At 35.3% G+C, this 19,903-nt stretch overlaps 1 protein-coding gene across 12 annotated transcripts in view; it reads right to left on the minus strand.

The window, feature by feature from the left end:
- The window catches only part of LOC114291768 (allantoinase), a 32,710-nt gene extending 17,838 nt beyond the window's left edge, over nt 1–14,872 (minus strand). For 7 of the 12 annotated variants that reach the window (XM_082893314.1, XM_082893298.1, XM_082893309.1 and 4 more), the window contains exons 1-5: nt 14,559–14,866; nt 10,275–10,345; nt 9,471–9,530; nt 9,244–9,390; nt 4,168–4,241 (exon numbers count right to left, since the gene is read on the minus strand). In XM_082893314.1, the coding sequence (XP_082749440.1) occupies nt 4,168–4,241; nt 9,244–9,390; nt 9,471–9,484 (235 nt within the window). In that variant the 5' untranslated portion in view covers nt 9,485–9,530; nt 10,275–10,345; nt 14,559–14,866. The other 5 variants (XM_082893295.1, XM_082893287.1, XM_082893330.1 and 2 more) reach the window with 4 other exon arrangements.
- Nucleotides 14,873–19,903: the final 5,031 nt, after the last annotated feature.

A 19,903-nucleotide genomic window follows, 5' to 3' on the forward strand; every position in this document is an offset into this window, starting at 1 on the left:
AAACAGTCCAGTTTCCTTTAGCAAATCAAGCACATACTTTCTCTGACATAAAAAGATGCCATCCTTGCTCCTAGCTACTTCAATACCTAAGAAATACTTCAAACTACCCAAGTCTTTGATTTCAAACTCCTTCGCAAAGTATTCCTTCAACTGAGGGATCTCTTCAACGTCATTCCCTGTCAAAACAATATCATCAACATAAACAATGAGAGTAGTGGTCTTACCCTGTGAGGAGTGTTTCACAAATAAGGTGTGCTCAGCTTGACTCTGCTTGAACCCATATTTCAGCATAGCTTGAGCAAACCTTTCAAACTAAGCCCTAGGGAACTGCTTTAGTCCATAAAGCAACTTTCAGAGCCTGAGTACTTTACCTTTGGACTTAGCATTTGCAAAACCAAGAGGAATATCCATATAGACCTCTTCTGCTAGGTCTCCATGAAGGAAGACATTCTTCACATCAAACTGATGAAGTGACCAATCCAAATTGGCAGCAAGAGAGAGTAAGATTCTCACAGAATTCATCTTAGCAGCCGGTGCAAATGTCTCATGGTAATCTACTCCATAAATTTGAGTGAAGCCTTTAGCAACTAATCTTGCTTTGTACCGTTCTATGGAATCATCTGCTTTCTGTTTTACCGTATACACCCACTTACACCCAACTGGTTTTTTCCTCTGTTACTCTACTAACTCCCAAGTACCACTTTTGCGAAGAGCTTTCATTTCTTCCATCATGGCATGTTTCCATTCAGGAATAGAGAGAGCATCTTGAAAAGTGGCAGATAGACTCACAGAAGATACTTTAGACAGAAAGGCTTTATATGAGGAAGACAGATTAAAATAAGAGACATGATTAGTAATAGGATGCTGAGTACATGACATAACTCCCTTCCTATTAGCAATAGGAACATCAAGATCAGGAACATCAAGAATAGAAGTACTAGAATTAGAATTACCTGGACTCTTAGGAGATGAGGTTGACTCTGAACACTCATCCGGAGAAGAAGTTGGCAGTAGTGGAGGAAGAGTAGGCTCTTGTATCTAAGTGGCTTATTGTCTGTCCTTGTCCCTAATATAAACTTTGCCTGCTTCCTTGTCCTCGACAACTGCTGGCTCATCATCCTCTATCTGTTCAACCACTGGCGGAAGGGAAACACTTCACACCAAGGCTTCCCATGAAGAGATGACTGAGATACCGGGGAAGGTGGAAAGTAAGGCTGAGACTCAAAGAACGTGACATCAATGGAGACAAACCATTTGCGAGTGGGAGGGTGATAACACAACCCTTTTGGGTGGCAGAATAACCCAGAAAAACACACGTAAGTGACCTAGGATCCAATTTACCACGAAGGGGAGAATGATTATGGACAAAGCAAACACAGCCAAAGATCTTAAGAGCAATGGAGAACCCAAAAAAGATAGACCCGAACAAAACTTGAAGAGGTGTTTGTTTTTGAAGGACTTGAGTAGAAAGACGATTAATCAAATAAGCGGCAGTGAGAACCGCTTCCCCCAAATAGGATCGAGGAACCCGTATCTCAAAGGATAGACAATGGGCAACATCAAGGAGATGTCGATTTTTGCGTTCCGCAACAACATTTTGTTCAGGGTATTAGTGCATAAAGTCTGGTGAATAATGCCATGTGTGGCGAAGTAAGTGACAAGACCAGAGCCAATATATTCCCCCTTATTATCAGAACGTAGAATTTTGACAACTGCCCCAAACTGAGTACAAACCATTTTATGAAAGTTTTGAAACACAAAAAAAATCTCACTTTTATCTTTCATCAAATAGACCTAAGTGGCCCTGGAACAATCATCTATGAAGGTAACAAACCATTTTTGACCAGTTAAAGACACAAAACGGGATGGACCCCATACATCAGAATGAATCAAAGAAAAGAGAACTAAACTTTTATTAATAGAAGGAGCAAAAGAGGCTCTATGTTGTTTTCCAAGTTGACAAGACTCGCATTGAAAATCTGACACATTATTTTTCTCCAAAACAGAGGGAAATAAATGCTTAAGTAATAAAAAAAAAGGGATGTCCTAAATGACGGTGCCACAGCCAAATGTCTTCCTTGGTGGATGGTAACTAAATAGATTAATGAGCCAGCTTGTCTGTCTGATCTAGAATGTAGAGCCCATGTTTCTCTCTACCACCGTCAATCCTCTTCCTTGTGATAAGGTCTTGAAAAAGACAATGATCAGGAAAAAATGTCACGTTACAATTTAAGTAACGGGTGATACAACTCAAAGATAAAAGATTAACACTAAAATTGAGAACATGAAGGACAGAAGACAAAGGAAAGGAAGAAGTGACATGAATTAAACATTTTACTGACACAGAGGAAATGGTACCATCAGTAATACGCACTTTTTCCTGACCTAAGGAGGGGTTATACTCTAAAAATAAATTAGAGGAGCCAGACATATGGTCGGAAACACCGGAATCAATAATCCATGGTACAGTCGTATGAGATAGCAATGCACATGGGGAGGAAGCCAAATTACCTGAATTGGCAAAGGAAGAAGGTACTGCACCTATAGCAGAAATGGAGGCTCGGCGATCTAGCAAGTGGCGAAGAGCAATCTCAAAATCCGAGGCAGATAACCCCGAAACATCAACAGCGGAGGAGACAACTGGAGATGAAGATGGTTGCTCAATAATGTCTGAAAAATGGGCTCGTGCATTGGCCCCGTGGCCTCAAGTACCAAACTGACCCCCTCGAGTACCAGGACAGTCGCCTCGGCCACCAGAGGGAGTGTCATGCAACATCCAACAAGTCTCTCGTGTGTGGCGAGGTCGACGACAGTAGTCACAGTAAAGATTATCCTTCTCAAAGGAAGGAGGAGAACCACGAGTCACACAGTCGCCATCATGAGAGGGTGCGGAAACCAAGGCCGAGCGATCAGTAGTAGTAGAAGAAAGCATCACAGAACGGCGATTCTCCTCATTTTGCACAAAAACAAAGGTTTCCTGAAGAGCAGGAAGCACATCCATGCCAAGTACTTTGCTCTGAACCGGATTATACTCCACATTTAAGCCTTCCAAGAACTTGAAGACCCGCTTTTGCGCCACAAACTTCTGGTAACTAGCAGAATCAGTGGGACAGACAAGCTTGTAATTCTAAAGGTGATCAAGCCGCTTCCGCCCATTGCTAAGGAAGATAAACTACTAGAGGATAGTCTTCTCACCTTGTACCATCCATTCAATAGAGCGACATAACTCAAAAGCCTTTGAAAAGTTCCCCTTCTTGGAGTAAGTAATTGCTACGGCCTCCCAAATATCCTGAGCAGTGTCCATAGATAAGTAGCCCTCTCCAATCTCCGGAACCATAGAATGGATTAACCAGCCCATAATCGGAGGATTAGTGATCTCCCACTAGTCATAATGAGAGTCGGTGATACAGGGTGCCTGAACCCGCCCATTAACATATCCCATCTTCCCATTGCTATTCAAGAAAATAGTCAAACTCTGCGACCATGCTAGATAATTCTGACCATTAAATAGAGATGTGGTGATTCTAAGGCCAGTGTGGAGGGTATCAGTCATAGTAGAAGGGTTTGCCATGGGATGCTACTAACTACTCCTCAACCACAATGCCAATCACAAACCTAGAAGATGAGAGTGGAGGGACAAGCACAATAATAACTAAAAACTCATAAAGTAAGAAACATTTTTTTTTTTTTATGTAACTAACGAACCATTACAAGTCAAGAGGGAGAGAGAAGAACACACTGACTATTCAATCGAGAGAGAGTCGACATTGGGAAAGAGTCGACGTCAGCCTAGGAGATGCCGACAGAAGCCAAGAAAGCCAGAGGGGCTGTCGACAGGCCCTAGGGTGCCAGAGAAGCTGCCGACAGACCCCCTAGTGGACTGACGATGGCTTGGATGGACTGTGGGATGACAGACGATGGCCTAGGTGAGAGGCTATTGTGGCCAACTGGGCTTCTGGGGAAGAAAGAATTGCTGGCAGACAGGAAAAAGATATGGGCTAGGGTTTAGGCTCTGATACCACGTACTTCTAGAGAAAAGAGAGTTTTCATTCCCTTTTATATTGATAATTCTGAGCAATTACAGGAGTGCCATAAGGCATAATTCTGAGCAATCAATCAAGAGAATAAATAAGATTACAGTCAATTATTTCCTATTCTAACACAAACCAGCAGTAGCCGCTCTAGTCCCTGAAGGAAATCCTTGCCATTCTGTTCTTCTAGGGTCATCGAGATGTTCATGCCTGCCATGAAGGTAACTTATGAATATCATATCAAAGAGAATTTAAAAGCCTGAAAATTACTTTGATCAACAATCCTCACAAAAAATTTTCAGCAAATACATGAATCAAGTGAACGGGAATCCAATATCACTAGAGAACAATGATGTCATCTAGGAAAATTCGACATTCCAAGAAAAGTTGTGAATGAGAACTCCAATATAATGCAAGAGAAAATTTTACTACAGAGAATAAGTGTTTAAAATAAAAAATGGGTTTTGATTGTTTACTAAACAAATTAAAAATAGTAACAACCATGGCAAGTAAACATTCTTTATAAAAACAAAGCAAAGCTTTCTGAAGCTACTCCAAGGCCATAGCAGTCATTCAAGAAAGACCAAAACTAACTGAAAATGATCAAACCAAAAGCATAATGTAGCCAGCAAACAGAGCAAGAGAAAAGGCACATAGGGTAAAAATTGACTTATAACATTGTCCAATTATTTCAAGATGGTATACAGCATCTTGGACGTGGACTAATGGGAATTTGTGCTCCAATTCAACATTCTAGTGTAAGTTGTAGAAATGTTTTTATTTTAATTTTTTGCCAAAGCCTTTTGGATTCCATTTTAAAATTGTATTTTGTATCCATTGAACGTTGAAAGCATATGGCCTATTTTTGAAATGTGCCTTCTGGATTTTTTGAAATCTCCAAGCAGTCAATGTTGTATGCTACATTCTAATCGTGCTTTATTTATATATTTTGTTATATCTATCTTTCTAGAAAAAAAAAAAAAAAAAAAAAAGGCATAAATTGTAGTGCTAGTTACTTTTTAAGAAGAAAACAAATTGATAGGTACTATTGTTCCCGTTTCCTTCTTGAAGGTGAACATATAATTTTTTCCTTAGCTGCTATGTTTGTTGTAATCTTCTTCACTTTGGTATAGTTTTTCTCTCTCGCAATTGAAGGTTGTTCATTATGGCTTGACATACGAAAGTGTTCCATGGGAGCTAATTTTAAATTAATTTAATTTTTTTTTTTTTAAATGGCTGGCTTTCCTAAGCTTATATTTGCTTTAAAATTTGTATGGGTGCTTTAAGTTTTCCATTGTCCCATGTCTCCATGTTGATGCTAGAGATAAGAATGTCATAGTACCACTTGACATAAACAAACACACACCAGCCCCAGTATTTTTGTTCAAGAGTTGTATGGTTATTCTAGCTTGCATGTGTGCACACATACTAGCAAGGTGGATAAGTACAAGGTTAGGTGGGTGTGTGATTTGGGACTTTCTCTTGCCAAAGTACTCCTGGCTTTTGCAAACTCAAATGACTATGAATGGAAACAAAAAAATGTCCTCCTAAGATTCAATTAGGAAACTTGACTCGGGCAAATATGTTTATTCAATAAAAGAATTACCCAAGAAACAATAAGCCTAATAGAAATTGCATATCTTATGAACTATTGCTAGATTGGTCCTATATGTTTGCTTTGTTCAGTATTAGCTGAGAAAAAGGGAATGTGAACTATAATTTCAGCTTCCTATTTTTAACAAATATAATTTTTTTTTATTATTTAAATTAGTAAGCTTTTGAAAGAACTTATGCATTCCCTTTAAAATCTACTTTTGAATATTACATAAACAAATCTCCCAAAACTAACACCGGGCATTCCTTATTAAAGATTTCCATCAAACTAGAAAGGAGATAAACATTACTCATTACATTACTCAAGTCACCAGTGGACACAAGGAGTGGCTAGGGGCACCATGGCCCCTGTGATCCTTTCAAAGAACATAATTAAGTATATGCACTAGCTGCCATGCACTAACTCACATCTTCATTTTTTGTTGTCTTGTGTCATAGGTCCTCAATTTCTTATTCTTCCACTACAAGCAAAGATATAATTTTTTTTAGTTCCATGAATTACTAGCGGGTGTGTTTTTTACTCTTTTATACGAATTAGACCCCCCACATGCTCCGCACGTGAGGGTCACGACATTGTTAGCGTCGATAATTGAAATGTACATGTAATATGAGATGTCCCAAGGGGAGACAGAGAATAACATCAGAGGGACATACTCATTTGTTCATCCAAATCACAGAGAAAATTTCTTAACCCCTATACTTTGTCTCAATGATCAATTACACCCCTAGACTTTGAATAATGTCAATTTTATCCCTATACTCTTTGAAATCGTATCAATTTAGCCGCTACCGTCAAATTTGAAATGGAAAAAGTTCAAAAATTACATTTTGACGCCAATTTCAAAAGAAAGATGCAAACTCACCCTCTTCTACTCAAATCCACCATCTCCTGCTATGAAGCACGGACACCTCTCCGAGGGCTCCGTACCAGTGTCGGACACGTGTCGGACACGCGGTGGACACGTGTCCGACATGCCCTAGAGTGTCCAATTTTTTTTTTTTTTTTTTCTGAAGCCGGACACGTCCAGGACACGTTATGGACACTTTCGGACACGCACGGGGTCAATTTCAGAATTTAGAAAACATTTTTAGGGTCAATTTCAGAATTTACAAAATATTTTTGGGGTCAATCTGTAAAAAAGCAAAAAAAACTTCTGTTTGCCCTAAATCGATCTAAGAGCTTAGCAGAGAACAAAAAGAGAGAGAAGGCGAAGATAACAGAGGAGAAAGAGAACCTGGTCGCTCGTCCGTCGCTCGTCGCTCGTCGTCGCTCCTCGACCGTCGCTCGTAAGGTACACCTTCTTCTTCCTTCCTCAGCTTCGGTCTTCTTCCTTCTTCTGGTCTTCGCCAGTCGATGTTTCTCTCTCTGTGTCTGTTGAGGTCTCCTCTCTCTCTCTCTCTCTGTTTGGTCTTCTTCCTTCTTCTTCGGCTTCGGTCTTTTTTCTTTTCTTTTTTTCTATTTTCTTTTTATATTTTTTTTCCCTCTATATCTTATTTTAGAATATATATATATATATATATATTTATTAATTAGTTTTGTTAATAAGTCTTTTTTCAGAATATATATTTTTTTCAGAATATAAATATATATTTATTAATTAGTTTTGTTAATGTCTTTTTTCAGAATATATATATATATTTATATATATGTCTTATTTCAGAATATATATATATATTATTAGTTTTGTTAATTTTAATAATAATGTGTGTTTATTAATTTTATTATAGGAACAAATTTGTAATTCTGAAACAATGGCTACTACGGGTGGTAGTTCTAATGATATACCTGATGATGATTTTGATGAGAACAAACCATTGTGGAAGTATGTTAACTAAATTAGCAAAACCTGGGGAAGGAAGAGGAAATTGCCAATTACAATGTAATTTTTGTAACAATACTTTCAAAGGTTCATATACAAGAGCAAGGGCACACCTATTAAAACTTCCAGGAAAGGGAATTGGTGCTTGTAAGAAAATTACAAGTCAACAACTTTCACAATTGCAAAATGAGAATGATGCTGCTGAATTGAGAATTAAAAATGCTCATCCCAAAAATGTACCACTACCCCCTTCTAGTGTATCAATTGGTAGTAGTTATGCTTATGAATCAAAGAAAAGGAGGACATGTGCAAGTGGGAGTGGGAGTGAGAGTGGGAGTGGGAGTGGGAGTGGGAGTGGGAGTGAGAGTGGGAGTGGAAGTGCGCCTGGGAGTGGGAGTGCTATTGAGAAAGCATTCAACATGAAGAATAGAGAGCAATTACATTTTGAAATTGCTAGGATGTTCTACTCGGGGGGGTACCATTTAATCTCGCAAGAAATCCTTACTATGTTAACTCTTACACATTTGCTGCAAACCATAATATTCCTGGATATTTGCCTCCCGGTTATAATTTGTTACGAACCACATTACTTCAAAGGGAGAGGGCAAATATTGATAGATTGTTGCAACCAATTAGGGGCACATGGAAGGAAAAAGGGGTGAGCATTATTTGTGATGGTTGGATTGATTTTCAAAGGAGGCCTTTGATTAATTTTATGGCGGTGAGTGAAAGTGGGCCTATGTTTATTAAGGCAGTTGATTGTTCTGGAGAAACTAAAGACAAATATTTTATTGCAAATTTGATGAAAGAAGTGATTAATGAGGTTGGGGCTAGTAATGTTGTTCAAGTCATCACGGATAATGCTCCTAATTGTAAGGCAGCTGGACAACTCATTGAAGCTCAATTCTCTCATATTCTATGGACTCCTTGTGTAGTGCACACATTAAATCTAGCTTTGAAAAATATTTGTGCGGCAAAGAATATTGAGAGGAATGAGGTCACATATGAAGAGTGTAGTTGGATTAGTGATATTGCCAGAGATGGTTTGATGATTAAAAATTTTATCTCCAATCACTCGATGCGATTGGCTATGTACAATGAATTTGTGTCATTGAAGTTGCTATCGGTTGCCGAAACACGATTTGCCTCCACAATTGTGATGCTCAAGAGGTTGAAGCTTATAAAACATGGGCTTCAAGCAATGGTAATTAGTGACAAGTGGAATTGCTATAGAGAGGATGATGTTGGGAAGGCAAAATTTGTAAAAGAAAAGATTTTGGATGATGTGTGGTGGGACTACATTGATTATATTCTTTCCTTCACGAGTCCTATATATGACATGCTTAGGGCTTGTGATACGGACAAACCTTGCCTTCACTTAGTGTATGATATGTGGGACACGATGATAGAGAAAGTGAAGATGACAATATATATGCATGAAGGGAAAAGAATAGATGAGGAATCTACATTTTACAATGTGGTACATCAAATTCTCGTGGATCGTTGGAATAAAAACAATACTCCTCTCCATTGTATGGCACATTCATTGAATCCAAAGTAAGTACGTATGATGAGGGATGTATTCAATAATTTGCATGTGCATTTTTTCTTTTTATTTTTTCTATTGCATTTCAGAAAGTATGTATGATGAGGGACGTATTCAATCCAACAAGAAGGAAAAAAAAAGAATCGATCCTGCTACTTGGATACGGACAGCATGAAAAGGAGACTCTTTGAAGCAGATATACTAAGAATTATTGTAGTACTTGATAACTAACCTTTGGGAGCCAGCAACTTTGTACTTATGAACAGGAAGAACATTTATCTCTTCCTCAGTCATTGAAGAAACCGTGGGAACATTATCAGAATCCAGTGCTCTTAAAGTTTGATAATTTGAGCTTAGCAAACAAATGGCTTTTAAAAACCTGATTTAGTTTACCTAAATGAAGTTTTTATGCTTCCGGGAAAAGAAAAAAAAAAAAAGAACTAAAATTGTGTACATCACCTCCTTTGTATCATTTTTCAGTTCATTTGTTGTTGAATCTTCGAGCCAGATCATAGTGAACTTCAGAAAATCAAAATAGTTAAAAATTAGATTTAGTTTACATGTGGTTTTAAAATTGATTAGAATTTGAGTAGTTGAATTTTTTAAGATTGATTCGAGTATCTGCAATTTTTAAGATTTGAATTTGAATTTAATTTTAAGAATTCATGTTAGACACAAACATTTAAATTAGATTAGATTCCCTCAAGTTCCACAACTTTAGTATTTATTATTAGCAACCGCCGCTTGTGTTGTCAATATTATTCGATTTTGTTTCATGGACCTCCAATATAATTATATCCGTCATTCCTAATTGAAAAAACATTCAGTGAATAACTGAACAAGGTGTTGACAATCATACACAAACATCTAAATTACATTCTCCACAAGTTAAAAGCAGTTTGGAATACTACACCGATCATTTGTATTGTCTAAAATATCATACATTATTCCTAATCCAAAACCAGTTCAGCTAATACAAGAGCAACGTCTTTTCCAATCATACATAAACATCTAGAAACCAGTTTAGTAAAACAATCGCTTTTGTTTCCTTGAGTTGGGAGAATTTTGCAAAGCAAATAAAGAGAAACATAAAGAATGTAAAGGCAGTCTGAAGTATATCATTTTTCTTTTTTCTTCATTTTTTCGGGCATATTGACAAATATGTGGTATGCATGTAGTGCACATTAATACAAAAGAAAATAGGAACATGGAAATTAGGATATCATACAAGACAAATAAGTGTGGAGGTAGGCATGTACATACCAGAATTTGCAGCCATGAGAGGAGCATTACAATATCAAGTTGAATGCAGGGATAAACATCAGACAGTGATGCTGAAAAATGAAGACAACGATAAATAAACGAAAGCAATTTGAGAGAAATAAAGAAACAAAAAATCTAAAATTAGAATTAACAAAAACCTTGACTTTTGATTTTGTCATATTAAGGTAGTGTTTGGAAGAGTTTTGGAAATATGATTTGAGAATAGAGTTGTATTTTGAGTTTGTGTGTTTTGGAATTATGATTCGAGTGTAGAAAATTTGTTTGGTTATGAGTTTGAAAAGAATTTTGAATTGAGTAAGGAATTTTTTATGTGACATATGATATCTGATACAAAAACTTACAACTCATAACCAAACATATAACTCAAAAATCTATTAAAAGCTCATAAAAAAAATTTAAAAATTCCGAAAATATTGCTTTATTAAATTTTTTTTTTTTTTTTTAAAAAAAAAGTGCCAATTGCAACCAAAAAAAAAAAAACTTGTCCTGTTCCAGTTGACCGGTCGGACGACTAGTTTAGCCAAATTTCAAAAAAAAAAAAATCCCGCCTAACACAGAGTTTTCTTTTTGTTGTGAAAATATAATTTGAAAAATGTATCCAAACATGGCATTGGAATGTAGGGGTGGAATTATAGTTTGAAAATCTATCCAAACACAGCCTAAGTGTCTCCCTTATTAATTCAGGAGGAGATAAATACACATGAGCAGTAAAATCTAATCAATTCCAAAATATAGCAAGAGAGGCTGATATTTGGCATAATATAAAAGCCACACCAACCCTCTAATCCACAATGGATGCAATCCAAACAAAAGAATAGATTCAATTTGTAGAAGACAATCAAAGTGACTCATTGTGGGATACAAAATGTTTGCATACATGAATTTAGATATCTGGTTGAATTCTTCAAATATCTCATCAACTTCATATGTAATCTCTCCTCTTTAACAAATCTGGGGTCCAAAGACTGGAAGGTTTGGTCTATAATAGGTGATTTCAGGGGCACCCACAAATCCAATTTTACTGTAATCAAATATCTGGGTTAGGATTAGATGTTTTGAATCTGATTTTCAACTTTAGAATTCTAAACTTTTCCCGGGTTTATTGAATTTTGGTTTGAGTTTTGAAACTTATTGCGGATGTAAAGTAGTAGGGAGATAGATGTTCATATTGAAGTTTTGTGAGAGATTATGTTGTGAACATAACTAGTACATTTTAAGATGCAAGAGGATTATTCTGAAACTTGCATACAGAAATTGTTGTATATGTCTCCACTCTAGAGGCATCAAATATCACCCTAAAGCCTTTTATTTCATTACTTGAGTTTGTTATCTATCCATAAGAGTTTGAGACATCTTCCTCTCTTTTCATATTCACATCTATCCTTCTAAAGGTTTGGTCCTTTTCACCAACGATCCTTGATACAGTAAGTGGCGATCAAAGGATCATGGTTGTGGGGGAAAATCCCAGTTTGTGCTTGATCCAAGCATGCCCAATTGACAAGTATTCAGAAAGAGTGTGCCGGTTTCACTCTTACCATGTCTTGTCCAACTAATTTCCTTACACGAATAAAGCAGACAATTTTGTCTAAATTTAATAAGGAATCAAAAAGTGTGCTACTTTCTCCTACAAAATAAACAAAATTTGAATTAATTTTTGGCTTTGCTAAACTTGGTTAGGCTTAGTCAGCCATGTTGTCAAGGAGATGGTATGCATAATTTGTCCATGCACTAACAAACATCAATCTAATACAGATGCATAGAAATCAGGTATTGACATCTCCATAGAAGACAAAGAAATAGCAAACCAAAAAATTACATAACAAATAGTATGGATTTGCATCTGGTCTGTGAAAGAAAAAAGCACACAGAGTTCAGCCCAAATGCAAACTGCAGAATAAAGGAAGATACAACACTCAAACGAACATTCATTGTAAAAAATTGAACAATTTCTTTGACAAACCTGAGAGTAATTTGCAGCAACGAAATTGAACAATTTACACCTCTTAATATCTCACAACTTGAGGAACAAGCTTGGGTGAAAAGCACACTGCCTAATCTGTAGTGGCACAGATCTCGAATTGATGAAGAGCTTGCTGGAGAAGCACCGCATACAGCTCAACCGATGTCATTGTAGCTTCCCCAACAATCTTCAACGAGGGTGATTTCATAATTTCCTATTTGTTAGATGCACTGTTTAGACTCAAATTTTGTTGCTTTTATAAAAAGGTTATAAATGTATGTAGTCTTCTCCGCAGGGGACTATACTATGCTGAATACTGGCTGGTGTGCTAAAATTTGTTTTTGTTTTTACAAAGCTGCTGGAGCTACCCCGAATGGCTCGAAAGTATGATTTGCCTTTGCTGTCACGCGCTTAGTAAATTAAAAGAAAAGAAACAAACGTATAACAATTTAAAAACAAAACACGAGAAAGGAGAGGACAGAGAAAGCGCGGGAAACGAGAGAGCAGAGCAAAACATCTTCTCCGACAACCACGACGACGACCGACTTGGGTGTTCGCCGACGACCGACTTAGGTAAGCTACGACAGTGAAACATCTTCTCCGATGACGACCACTTCTGTTCGAAATCCCTACCGCCATGCATTGGAGATTAGGTAAGTTCCTCTTTTGATTTTTTTAGCATTTGCGATAGGTGCAAATCTATTGATTTTTGTGATGCATTTGAGATGTCTGGAATGGTCCTGGGTTTGTTTTGTTTTTCATTGGTTGTGTGGCCAATGTTTTTGTAGTAATGCATTCCAGGTGTTTAATGAAAGTCCACATAGAAAGATTGTAATTTTGTTAATGAAAATAGTAAATTCTGATTCTCTTCAGAACTAGTTTATGATCTAATGCATTCCAGGTTTTTGTAGTGATGCATTCAATTGTAGGAATTTATGTTGTGGGCAGTTGATGGTTTATATGGTTTGTAATTTTGTTAATGAAAATAGTGAATTCTGATTCTCTTCAAAACTGGTTTATGATCTAATGCATTCCAAGCTTTTGTAGTGATGTAGTCAGATTACACAAATAATTTCCAAATACGAAAATGTTTACTTCATAACACATACTTATATATTTTGATGGGCAAACAAAGAACAAATGCCCATGATTTCCATTCTCATTGGTTTGTACAATATACATTGCAACTGTTCTCCCACGGTCACACATTCTTGGTTTTAATGTAATGTTGCTATTGTTCGTAGAAGAAAAAGCCATTTTTAATCTGCAACTAAACAATGAGAATGTAATATGTGGGTGTTTAGGAAGCGGCTATTTTAGAGACTTTTTGGCTATTTTAGTAGGCTATTTTAGTTTTTATGTTCGGGAAGTTAGGTTAGATTTTTGAGGTTGAAATGACATTTGAGGTTGAAATGACAAATTTGCCCCTAATCTTATTTTTTCCAAAATTGATCTGCAGGAGCAAAATGGTAATTTAACTGCCTGTGGGATGGCTGTGGTGGCCTGAGCCTACACTGTGTTGGTCATAGTGTAGGTTGTCCGTGCATGACAGCCACTGCCTTTTCTTTATTTATTTTTTTTATTTTTAAATCAATGGGTTAGTGTGGCTAATTTGTAACGATCTGCTTGTGTTTTCCACAAAATAGTATTTGAGATTTCTTTTTCTTAAATCCATATGTTAAGTTTCCATATCTTCCTGATAATCTGAGATGTGCTTGCTTGCTGTTGTCATGTTTGATTGTACTTTCAGACATTGTATCAAATGGACTGCCCAGAACTTGGGTTTGTTTTTGACTTTGTATACAACCAAAGGCAAAAACAAATTCAGCAAGAATACCACATTTATCAGCAAACATTGTTATGGAAAATTTCAGCAGCAAAACAAGATTTAGCAAATAAATTCTTGAGCCAATTTGTAGCAGAAAAACATTATTAGCAAACAATGCAGCAGCAAAACATGATTTTAGCAGCAAACATTCTTGGGGAAAAATTCACCAGCAAACCAATATGTAACAGCAAAAATCATTGGAAAAAATTAGCAGCAAAAAAAATTAAATGTGTGGCAATGAACATCCCTACAAGATCATCACCACAATTAATTTGAACATCCCCAGAAGAACTAACTGTACAACCCACACAACAAAATCAAACCACATTTTGACATAAATTAAACTCCATCAAATTCTTCATTCAAACAACTAAACACATATACATAAATACATTAGAGAGTCAGGCAAAAAGGAAAAACACGAAACCCTAATTTCTTGAATCTTCAAACCCTAGTTTTGCGATGTCGGGTTTACCTGAGATTCGTTTTCAATTGGTCGGTAATCCGGCGTATGACAAGTTTCCGGCACTGAGAGGAGTCAGATGAGCGTAGTCGAACGAGAGGAGCATGAGAGGAGTATCTCGCTGACCACCAAGTCAAAGGAGAATGAGCAGAGTATGAGAACTTTCCGGTGTGGAGTCAGATGAGGTAGTCGAATGGAGTCGGAATGGCACGTCGGAGAGGTAGTCGGATGAGCGAGGGATGAGAGGGTTTCAGGTGGAGAGGAGTGAGGGGATGAGAGCGTTAGAGGTTTTAGGCGGAGAGGAGAGAGAATGAGCTCAAATTTGGAGGCTTTTCCCAATATAAGCCTTTTTTACATTGTATTTCCAAAACTAGTTCAACTTCTGACGGAATTCCAAAATTAAGCTAAAGTGCCATTACTATTCGCGCTTTTACTGTTAGGAGCGCAAAAGTAGATAAACAGAAAAATCGCTATTACAAATAGCGACTTTGATTAAGAAGTCGCTGTTACAAATAGCACTTCTAGGGTTAATTTTTTTCCCAAGGAAAACGCTGTTAAGAACCGCGCTTTTTACACAATTTTTTTGCGAAAAAAACGCTATTGCTAATAGCGATTTTAACAAAAAAAATTTGCTAGAAAAAACGTTATTTCTAATAGCGAGTTCACTTAAATGAAAACACTTTTTCAATCAGCGTTTTTAACGTCCTCATATATACGAAGGCCCCCCTCATTTGCATTCGTTTTTCGGACTTAGGTTTTTCGGCCATCTCGCTCTCAGCTCACTCTCCATCTCTCACCCTCCTCCATCTCAGCTCGCTCTCGCTCTCTGCTCTCGGTCTCTGCTCTCACTCTCTGTCTCTGCTCTCTCTCTCTCTCTCCGTGGTATGAATTATTAAACCCTAATTTTATGTATTTAGTTTTTGTGTTTGTAAATGTGTTGTATTTTTCTGTCAATGTTAGGGTTTTACATGTGAATTATTAAATGTGTTAGGGTTTTTATCATTGTGGTTATGAAATTAGGGTTTGGAATTTTTTGAAATCAGAAATCAGGGTTTGGAAATCAGAAATGCGAATGGTTTTGAATTTGTGGAATTTTTTTGCTTTTGAATTTTTGGATGTTACTTGTGAATTGAATATGGTTATGAATGTTTATGCTTTGTCAGCGTGGTTGTGGTGATGAAATTAGGGTTCGATATCAGATTGTTCACATTATTAGGATTGTTCAAATTAGGATGCCATTTTAGGGTTCACATTATTAAGGGTTGTAATGCTTTTGAATTTTTATGCTTTTGAATCATAAATTGGGTTTGGAATTTTTTTAATTTTTTGAATTTTTTAAATAAATCATAAATATGAGAATTGAGAATTGAGAATTGAAATATGGAATGATGAAATTCGTAAATCATCAATTCATATAATTGATAATTGTTAATGTCATATTATGAAATTCATATAATTGAGAATTAAGAATTGAGAATTGAAATGACGAAATGTTTATATTTTTAAATTTGAAATCAGGAATTAGAATTTTGAAATTATGCTTGTGAATCAAAATGTCTATATTTTGAATATTGAATAAACCAACGTACATTTGTTGAATTGGAAATTGTTTTTTTTTTGCTTGTGAAGAGGAATTAAAAGGAAATTAGGGTTTTAAAAGTAGTTTTTTTTAATTAAGAATTGCGATTAAAAAATCCGAAATTCATATAATTGATAATTGTTAATGTCACATTATGAAATTCATGTATTTGAGAATTGTTGATTTGAAATTATGAAATGTGTATATTTTGAAATTTGAAATCAGAAAATGGAATTTTGAAATGATGCTTGTGAGTTTTTTTTTTTTTTTTTGCTTGTTAACAGGAATTAAAAGGAAATTAGGGTTTCAAATTATGGTTTTAAAAGTAATTTTGTTTAATTAAGAATAAAAATAGTAAAAATTGTAATTCATATAATTCGTAATTGTTAATGTCATATTACGAAATTCATGTAATTGAGAATTGTTGAATTGGAATTATGAAATGTCTATATTTTGAAATTTGAAATCAGAAATTGGAATTTTGAAATTATGCTTGTGAATCAAAATGTCTACATTTTTTGAATCAAATTATGGTTCAGAAATTGTTAATGTCTAATTTCTACAAAATATAATTATTAAACAAAAAAATATTTAATTTTGAATGTATTTGATTAAAAAAATATTTAATTTTCTCTCCATGAAAAGATCATGTTCTCTCAAATAAAAGATCATGTTCTCTGAAATATTTAATTTTGACTCTATTTGATTAAAAAGAAATATTTTTATTGGTTCCTCAAAATATTTAATTTTGACTCTATTTTAGTAAAAAGAAATATTTTTATTGGTTTATCAAAATATTTAATTTTGACTCTATTTTATTGAAAAGAAATATTTTTTTTGGTTTCTCAAAATATTTAAATTTGACTCTATTTGATTTTTAAAAAAAAAAAATTGGTTTAATTTCGTTTGGTTTATTTCACTATATTTGGGGTCAGGCAGCCAAAATATGATTAAAAAATTTAATGAGCTGAATTTGTAATACATATAATAGTATTCTAGTACAAATTAAAATTTTCTGAGAAAATTGAAGAAAATTTGAAAAAGTTTTTGAAATGGGTATTGAACGAACTGACTTATCGCCTTTTTCACTTTGTAATTGTCCACTACCATTGAAAAGGAAAATCTAAACATTATGTTTTAATAATGTTTATTCATGTTTGTATAATTAGAAGTCATTATTAGAGTAGTTACAATATATGCATGAAAAGAGTAATAAATTATTTTAATTAATAGTCCATAGCAATTTCGTACGTAAGAAGGGGAAAAAAAAAAATTGGCACTTTGATGGGTAAGCATGTGTTTTGTAATACCAAATAATTGGTACGAATGGCCCGATAGATTCACATGGATAACTATCCAAAATGTAGTCCATACATTTAACCACCAACTTCAATTTAATTATCTCTAATTTTTGGCCATTATAAATTATCTCTGTAATTATTTTTTTGTTTTTGTATGTGTAAGAAAAAAAAGGAGTAAATAAATTTAATTTTTTTCTTACTTTTCAGAACGATCCAAAATGATCCAAAAGCAGGTTTTCTTACTTTTCAGAACGATCCAAAATGATCCAAAATGATCCAACATGGAAACACTTCAAATAATTTTTCAGTTTCTAGTATCCAGGTTTCAACTTTCAGTGGCTCAATAACACCTAGAAAAGTCAGAGGTTTCATCTTGTTAAATTTCTGAGTCAACCCGATAATGTCATTAATTATCGGTTCCACTTGCACTGAAGAAGGCGAAAGAGGTAGTTGTTGTCTCTGTTGTTATCTCATGGACTCGGTTAAAGCTTCTAACATTCTTTCCATTCTGGCATCAAAGGATTCAATCACATCATCACTTCTTGTTCTCTCCATTTGCTATAGGTAAATAGAGCACTAATAAACATAGGCAAATAGCTCGTTTATAGTTTTCACAATGCTCAATTTCATTTCATGTCTAATTGTTTCAGACATGTCGTATAATTTCACATACACTAACACATGCTGATGTAATGCCCCTAATTCTTTCTAGGACATCTTGTAGCTTATATGGACTCATGTGTACGGTATAACTCGTGCTCTGATACCACTCTATCACGACCTAAACCCGCTACTATAGGTCTGATCGGCCAGTAATCCTAAGATTACCGAAGGCCACTTAAATAGATTTACAAAATTAGGGGTTGGCGGAAGCAAATATCATAATTATTCTGTCCATAGAGGTGTGCAGACATATATGCATGAAAAGAGTAATAAATTATTTTAATTAATAGTCCATAGCAATTTCGTACGTAAGAAGGGGAAAAAAAAATTGGCACTTTGATGGGTAAGCATGTGTTTTGTAATACCAAATAATTGGTACGGATGGCCCGATAGATTCACATGGATAACTATCCAAAATGTAGTCCATACATTTAACCACCAACTTCAATTTAATTATCTCTAATTTTTGGCCATTATAAATTATCTCTGTAATTATTTTTTTGTTTTTGTATGTGTAAGAAAAAAAAGGAGTAAATAAATTTAATTTTTTTCTTACTTTTCAGAACGATCCAAAATGATCCAAAATCAGTTTGTTGTTTTAATTTTATAAGAAAGCCTCTATGCCCTCTACAAAATGGACGAGGGTTACTAGTTCACATAGGAAATAACTTTGTCATTAAGGTTCGTAATGGCACAAGTTGGAGCAAATCAAATTAACTTATATTTTCCATAAATCTGAACAATTACATCACCAGGTTAAAAAAATCTCTCTCACTGTTTGCACCCTGTATTTTATATTGTCCAAATCAATCGCGTCACCCTCTACTAAATATCTCTCAACCTATTTTATTTTTCGCCACTAATTCGAAAGAATTAAGACAACAAGTATACTTCTTGTTATGTGTTTTTTAGATTAAGACAATAGAGCAATGACAACAAAGAACATTCACGTTGAAAAGATAAGAGTCTTCACATAGGAAGTAAATGAGACACAATCTATAACTCCACGTATAGATGAAATCTCAGCTGTTCTGTTATACGAATAAAAATAAGTGAAAAAAAATGAGAAAATAAACAGTAATAATCAAGTTGAGACACAAATATATAGTTGACAAAATACAAATTGAATTAATGTTTCACCTCTACAGTTCCTTCAACCCTGGAAAATATAAATTGATAAAAAATTAGAGGGTTGCTTTTATTTGTGGCTTCTGCAAATTTTAATGTTTATTGTACAAGTACAATTCGATATATGTATATTGTTGATATTTTAATATTTATTGTTTCGTTGAAGCAAGTATATGGCAACTGTTCCAATTATCTTTTACTGGGGGGGAAACATAATTCGGGATCCCGATGAAGGTGTGTCATATGATGCTGAGCCGAAAGGGATATATATGGTGCAACTTGGCACCACACTTGGCAATTTGGAGGAGATGTTTATGTCCAAGGTCGCAAGTTACGGGGAAACAGTCCGATTGATCTTCAAATGTAGATATCCTTATCGCCAGTGGCAAGCAACCAGCAAATACAAAATATTATCGATAAATGACGATGAGGCGTTGAACACCGTTTTAAGTATCGGTGGAAATTTCGAACCACCAAATTGTTTGGAAGTGTACATTCAGAAAGAGGTTGTACAGAATCTTCCGAATATAACACAGATGGATTCGCATCCGTTCACTACATTGCTGACATATGGGGTTGACACGACAGCATTTCAGTCTCCTATGTATGAATCAAATGAATGTTATGCAGCTGGCTACACACAACAGACATTTCATGGCCATGGTGGAGAATCAAGTTCACATGGT

This window comes from Camellia sinensis, chromosome 1, assembly GCF_055761805.1.
Source record: "Camellia sinensis isolate YWXY chromosome 1, ASM5576180v1, whole genome shotgun sequence".
In the NCBI taxonomy this organism is placed as follows: Eukaryota; Viridiplantae; Streptophyta; class Magnoliopsida; order Ericales; family Theaceae; genus Camellia; species Camellia sinensis.